Source organism: Perissodus microlepis, chromosome 10 (genome assembly GCF_051167445.1).
Source record: "Perissodus microlepis isolate ML-2025 ecotype Zambia chromosome 10, ASM5116744v1, whole genome shotgun sequence".
Taxonomy (NCBI): Eukaryota; Metazoa; Chordata; class Actinopteri; order Cichliformes; family Cichlidae; genus Perissodus; species Perissodus microlepis.
Genome location: NC_140470.1, coordinates 18,978,637 through 18,985,657, shown reverse-complemented (window position 1 = coordinate 18,985,657; position 7,021 = coordinate 18,978,637). Strand labels below are relative to the sequence as shown.

The 7,021-nt window shown below is 36.7% G+C and overlaps 2 protein-coding genes across 2 annotated transcripts; both read left to right on the top strand.

Moving 5' to 3' along the window:
• Nucleotides 1-4,852: 4,852 nt before the first annotated feature.
• Nucleotides 4,853-5,570, top strand: LOC146379290 (claudin-4-like). The gene has a single exon (XM_084940495.1). The coding sequence runs from the start codon at nt 4,853-4,855 to the stop codon at nt 5,444-5,446; it is 594 nt and encodes a 197-aa protein (XP_084796621.1). The 3' UTR covers nt 5,447-5,570.
• A 612-nt stretch (nt 5,571-6,182) lies between these two features.
• Nucleotides 6,183-6,656, top strand: LOC146379289 (claudin-4-like). The gene has a single exon (XM_084941100.1). It carries the CDS (start codon nt 6,183-6,185, stop codon nt 6,654-6,656), a length of 474 nt encoding a protein of 157 aa, XP_084797226.1.
• Nucleotides 6,657-7,021: the final 365 nt, after the last annotated feature.

Sequence of the window (7,021 nt, the reverse complement as noted above, 5' to 3'; positions counted from 1 at the left end):
CTGTTAAAATGGAGTTTTTCCTTCCCACTGTCGCCAAAGTGCTTGCTCATAGGGGGTCATATGATTGTTGGGTTTTTCTCTGTATCTATTATTATAGGATATACTGTACAATATAAAGCACCTTTTGTTTTGATTTGGCGTTGTAGAAATAAAATTGAATTGAATTAAAATAGACAAATGAAGGTGTAGAAAAGCATGCTTTGCAAAGAGAGAGATATTGAGAGAAAAGGAAAAACTGCATGTGCATCCCCGTGTTATAAATACTGTAAGGTGAACATGAGAAACAAATGACAGGTTGACAGAATCACAGCTTGTCAGCTGATTTTAAGAGGCCCATAAACTTATTTAAACTCACAGCTGGCCACCAGGAAATCTGGTAAAAGTCTGATTCAATAATTCAGAGGTAACAAATGAAAATATAATTAATAGGAATAAAAACTAAAAAAAACATATAAAACATTGCACGGCCACGATGTGCTAATTATATATTTTAAAAAATAAATGTAGAGGTAGGAATTGCAATTAATATAAATATCAAAGTATTCACAACATTCCTGAACAGAAATAGGCCTCTGCACCTGGGGTGAGGGTGTGGCCATGAAAACAATGTGACATGCCATTGGATGTTGGGAGACATAATAACATGACGCTAAGCATCGGCCAATGAATGTGAACTAACAACCACAAGGTCGCGGGTATGGCTGCACTGTAGGAAAAAATCCTAATATAAAAGTATTTTACTGTGCATTTTACAGTTTTGTTCTGTTCTTCTAGAATATCATTAAAGTTACGTAAATAGACTGATTTCACATTTCAAATGTAAATTAATGTAAATCACTGTAATGTAATAAAACATAATTTTCATGATTATTAAATGTATCTGTCTGTACATATGCTTATTTAGATTGTTAAAATACATTCACAAATGTATCATGATTTCACAAATATCTATCCGTTATTTGAAAGATTGAACTGTTGAATTCAAATGTAATGCTATGGGAAAGTATATAACATGATTCCTATAAGCTTGTGTTACATCACATAAGTATTATTATCATTGCTATTTAGGGCAATCGTGGCTCAAGAGTTGGCAGTTCGCCTTGTGATCCGAAGGTTGCCGGTTCGAGCCCCGGCTCGGACATCCTCGGTATTGTGTCCGTGGTCAAGACTCTTCGCCTACTGGTGATGGCCAGAGGGGCCGATGGTGCGATAAGGCAGCCTCGCCTCTGTCAGTCTGGCCCAGGGCATGCAATCCATTATTATTTAAACCAACTGTTAACTGTATACTTCTGTACATTTACGTATTATGATTGATATTGCCACATTCATTGAACTTGTTTATAGGTAATTTCATTGTTTGATCACGTTAAAATGTTCCTAATTTAATGTCTAAAAGCACTTGGAAAAGGCAGAATCCCATGTAAAATTAGCGCAACAAACTCTATTTTCATTACTGGAAATAACCGTATTTTTATGAGGAAGTTATTTTCTGTTATTTTACGGTAGTATTTTGGCGCCCCAGCTGCCGGAATATTACCGTTTTTTTAAGATGTTTTTTTTTTAACAGTGTACAAGTATCTACTAGTAATGAAGATACTCTGTAGTCACGTGTTCTTCCTTGGAACTCTACATTAGCATCTGCTATGAGTAAATCTCACATTTCAGTTATAATGAAGGATTGTATATATTCCATGATGAAACAATAATTTTTGATTTTGTTTGTATTTAGTCAAAAATGCTTAATAATTAAAGAGATTAATTAAATTAAAATAAACTAAGATTGCCACATATAATCCAATTGTAAAATTTTTTAGATTCCATTTACAAATATATGCAATTTCCTTTGCGACCTTTTTCTAATTATACTTTTTACATTTTATGCCTCTCTGAGAGCCTGGGTTTCCTGATTGCCAAATATTCTTCCAAACCAACTTTCTTCCAAGCTAAATATTACAAAATATGGTGAAGCATATCTTGCCTTTCGCTTCACCTGCACAAGTGCCAAGGTACACAGTAAATTTCCCAGTGTTAAATCAGCAGTGTTAAAGTGTATTTACTCTAACAGAGTCATTATAAAAACAGCTGCAGCAACCCCCTCCCCCCAGTGTGGGTGATAATTCGCAGAGTTAAAGGACGCAGTGTGAATATTACTCTAGAAAGCTCCTCCCACCAGAGACTCGTTTTCAAACTGAGAGAGGATTTTTCACTACGCCATTTTCTTCACCTCAGTTACATGGTAAGTTGTTCATATTCACTTATTAAACCAACAATTTAACATTTTAAACACAGGTTGCATGTTAAAATAAGGTTACATTCCTTTTGTCCATGTTTATTATATATTTCATTTTGTACCAGAAGCAAATGTGACACTGGCCCTGTCTCAATATGCGTACTTGTGCGTACTTGCGTTCTCGTGTACTCGTGATACGTCATCAGTCGGAGACCAAGTACTGTTCCAATTCAAAGTAGGCATCAAGCCGAGAACACGAAAAAGTCCTCGCTGTGTTCTCGCTCCGCCTGTTTTATCGAGCATGCATCGGTAGTGACTTGTGTGGACTTGGTACAGCTAAATATCCCAGAATGCATTTCGTCCAAAACTCAAACGCGGCAATGGCGGATGAGCAGGGCTAAAAACTTTTAAATATTACTCTTTCTTGGTCACAAAATAAACTTTTAAGTTATTTTCAAGCGAGAATGTAGCTGTGTAAACTTCAAATATCTGCTCGGTTTATCAAGATATCATATATTTCCAAACGTGCTCCGATGTTTTCGGAGACGTCTGTGACCCGCCAGCTCCATAGCAGACAGCGAGGTCGAGGATCACTAGAGCCGGCAAGAACAGCGGACTTCTGGCACATCGTTTTCAACCCCACCCCCCCACCCCCGCGGTCTTTTCACTACTCAGGTTAAACAAACCCCAAACCCCAGCAGCTGTCTATTGTATTGAGTGTCCACTAAAATAAAAATAAAAGCGTTCTAACATCTCACCTGCTTGTTTTTATTAAGATATACATGTACACTATTTTTATTAATAGAGATTTCGCTACTGAGGTTAAATATGATATATAAGTAACTTAGATCACTTCTAAATGTTAATGTTTGGTTTATTTCAGTGTTTTATTTGTTCCTGAGTAAATCGGTTTGGCTGTGATTAAAGTTAAGCTTCATAACATATTACTCACAGTTAAATGAATGCTACAGAGCTGAAAGCTCTAAGACCCTGATCCCAGACAACTCAAAGAAAACAGTGTCCCCTTGACGCCTTTTATTCGGTGACAAACAGTTACACAAACACCCATGGTAAAAAAGTCACTGTGTGTGTGTGCATTTATGTGCGAGCATGTGTGTGTGTGTGTGTGTGTGTTTGTGTTTGTATACGAGACTTCCTGCTGGTCATAAAAGGGTCATCTCCCCTCACCCCTGTATATGGCTCAACTCTTTTAACAGTCCACCATATACGAGCATAGGTGAGCCCATAAATGGCAGGAAGTAAACATTCCTTACCAAATAACAAAACCAGGACCTTACATGAAATGTGCCTGCAGTTAAACACTATAGCTATAACCTCCTCCACCAACCTACAAGTAAGAAAGGGACAGAAAAATATCTAAACATGCAGTTCAGGACAAGGTTTACAAATTTAAGCACAACAATGTCAACTTTTACCAAAATCACCCTAACACTAGGCTGCACTATTTGGTTATGAAACAACATCAGCATCTTGGCAGGGAACTTTTGGCCACTCTGCATGAAACAGACTTTTTGTTAAAATGTTTTTTCATCAAGTTGAGAAGAACATTGGGTCAAAAGAGCCAGGACCATGACATTCACATTCGTATCATTAATTTTCTGTAGGGGAAATCGGGAGAGAAAGGAAAGAAGAAAACTGTTAGTAAAACATAAACATAAAGATTAAAATATACAAGAATTAATATTTAACAGCACAAACAAAGTGAAAGAAAATCAAAGGAATTAAAAAACATTAACAATTGTTGCCAGTAAACAGGCGTGATATTACACCAGAAATGAAATTGTTTTGAGCCCAACTAAAAGGTTTGGTTTGGTGCCTAATGTGTTGCCGGCTTTGTGTGGTTGTATTTCTCACACTATATCCTGCAGTGAAACTGCTTTTCACACAGGGTATTGTTTCTCATCTTTCTCCCACTGTTTCAGAAATATATTCTGTATGCAATTATTACTTCCATGCATTAAACACACACACACACACACACACACACACACACACACACAGACTACTGATCTCACGTATATGAAGTTCTCAATCATAGTTTCCACTTTAATTTAAACACAGCATTTCTTCAGAAGGATTGAGATTAACAATATAACAACACAAGGCTCAATCTGCTGTGAATAAATCTCACTAATTTTAGTGATCCTGAACAAATTTTGATTTCTTTATTTGCACTGAAATAATTTACTTAGTGACTTTGTTTCTACTTTGTGATAAACTTCTAAATGAATAAAAAGTTAACACTGAGATTAAAATTGTAACAGAGATGTGGCATTTTTCAGCAATGATGATGCACATTTAGTAGGTTCCAATCAAATACTACTTGCATTTTTCAAATTCAAATTATTATTAGTTCTTCTGTGTGCAATTTTTTGCCGTTATGTGTCACTTTATTTAGAAACCAGTTTCAACTCAGAGGCAACACTAAAAGCTGTCATCTCCTGTAGAAGTGTGAACAGGAACCGAGGAGGCCACAGTCAAATTCTGAGTATTAAAACCAAATGATAACCACTTCCTTCTCAGCTCTTCAGATAAATTCCTGAATCTCCTGTTAACACATCACCTTTACTCTTTGAAGAGTAAAGGTGCTTCAGCTTCATCATGGTGGCTTGTGAAAGACAGCTTCTGGGCCTGGCCTTGGCCATCATTGGCTTTGTGGGGACCATTAGCATCTGTGCTCTTCCCACATGGACAGTGCATAAAGTCGACCATCAATCATCGAACAACGTGCAATCTGAAGGTTTGTGGAAAGCCTGTGATACCGTCAGTGCAGAGCTTGTGGAGTGCAAACAATATGGAAAACGACTCTATATAAGTCTAGACCTTGAGGTTGCCAGAGTGCTCATCATCATTGCCATTATTATTGGTGTCTTTGGGATCCTGCTCGGTGTTGTTGGGAGCAAATTCATCAACTTTGTGCCAGATGAAATGAAAAAGAGCAAAATAGCTATGGTTTCTGGAGTTGCTATTCTCATTGCTGGCCTCTTTGTGCTAATACCAGTCTGCTGGACCACCATCACCATCACCTATGTTCTGCAGGGTAACTGTGTAAAGAGTGAACCGGGAGCCTTGCTTTACATTGGCTGGATCACCACAGCACTTCTGTTCCTGGGAGGAGGCCTCCTCTGCAGCTCCTTTATCTGCAGAGATGGAATTGACCAAGATGTTGAGTACGTCAACCCTCACTCTTTGTAAATAGTCTTTTTTACAAAGAGCAGTTACTTAGTTACTCATATTAACCTAAGCTTTGAAATCCAGCAGTCTGTTAAAAAGAAAAAAACAAAAGGTTGAATGAGTAGTACAAGAAAGTTTAAAATGTAATTAAAATAGGAAAAACTTTTGGCAATTTGTGGATGTAACTTAATTCTTGATATATTTTGTTGTATTTTATACCAGACTGTTTTTCTTATTATGTTTACTGTTTATGCTATTTACTATAAGAATTTGGACACAGTTTTCCTTTTTTTCTGTTATCTTTGTAAAGATCAAAAGCATGTGCATTCAAAACCTCTATAAAACATGATTGTGTATCTTAAATCCAGATCTGATCTGTGACTTTTTCTTTATTAAACTGTTCAATATTGATTATGTTATTCATTTGCAGTTGCATTGAGAATACCTTTCTGCAGTATTGGTTTGCAGTTTTTTGATTAGGTATGATTGTATTGTAACAGTAAAATTGTCACATTAAGATGTCGGTTAATAAGAGAATGAGATCATGTTTTGGGCATTTTGAGTTTTGCTTAGTGTTTTTAAAGATGTCTTTTTGGTGGCTGTTTTTCTGAAAGAAGCCAATTAAAAAATGTTTGTTTTCTTTTGTTTGAATTTTTAAATTTATTGCATCCAGTGTTGGGCAAGTTACTTTGAAAAAGTAATTAATTTAAATATAAATATATAAATATAAATCATAACAGACTTCAAAGATACCACAATGTACTCCTGCTGTGGAGAGGGTTTGTGGAAGAAATGTGAATTCGCAGAAAACTCAGCCTTTGGTGTGTGTATGGATTACGAGCACATACCATTACCTAAAGAGCTGAGGGCTGCCAGAGTACTTATGATCATTGCCATTATCATTGAGCTCCTTGCGATCCTGCTTGGTGCGGCTGGGAGCAAGTTTATTAACTTTGTGCCAATTAAAAGGCAAAGGAGCAAAATGGCTCTGACTTCTGGAATTGCCTACCTCATTGCAGGCCTCTTTGTTCTCATACCAGTCAGCTGGACAGCCAACACCATCAGTGATCATTTTCATCCTACCCAGTCTCCTTATGATCCTCATCATGGGATGCTTAGGAAGATGGAGTGGAGAACCTCGCTCTACATTGGCTGGTTCACCGCCGTCCTTCTGTTCCTGGGAGGAGGCCTCGTCTGCAGCTCCTTTTTCTGCAGGGGAGAAACTGACTAAAACATTAAGTACTCCAACTCTTACCATGTAAGCAAGGCCTTATCCATATGTAATAAGGCTTATTTTTATACATCGAGCAGTCTATTGGAAGTAAGAAAAAGGTTTTCTGAAAGTTTTCATCTTTAGTTTGTCCTTTGAAGGAGTAGATTAACAAAGTATAAAATCAGATTAAAAAAGAAAACTTTTGCAGTTTGGTTATGTAACTTGCTGTATTTTGTTTTCGGCCATTTTGTTGTATCCTACACCATTATAACCACCTTTGCATTTTTTTTAAATTTATTATTATTTGTGTTGTTCACTTTGTTGTATGAAAAGAGACGTTCCTTTTTTGTGTAAAATCATACAAAGCATGTGCATTTAAAAAT

What these genes read in the sequence shown, in the direction of transcription:
- LOC146379290 (XM_084940495.1), top strand. Translation starts at nt 4,853, where the DNA reads ATGGTGGCTTGTGAAAGACAGCTTCTGGGCCTGGCCTTGGCCATCATT.
- LOC146379289 (XM_084941100.1), top strand. Translation starts at nt 6,183, where the DNA reads ATGTACTCCTGCTGTGGAGAGGGTTTGTGGAAGAAATGTGAATTCGCA.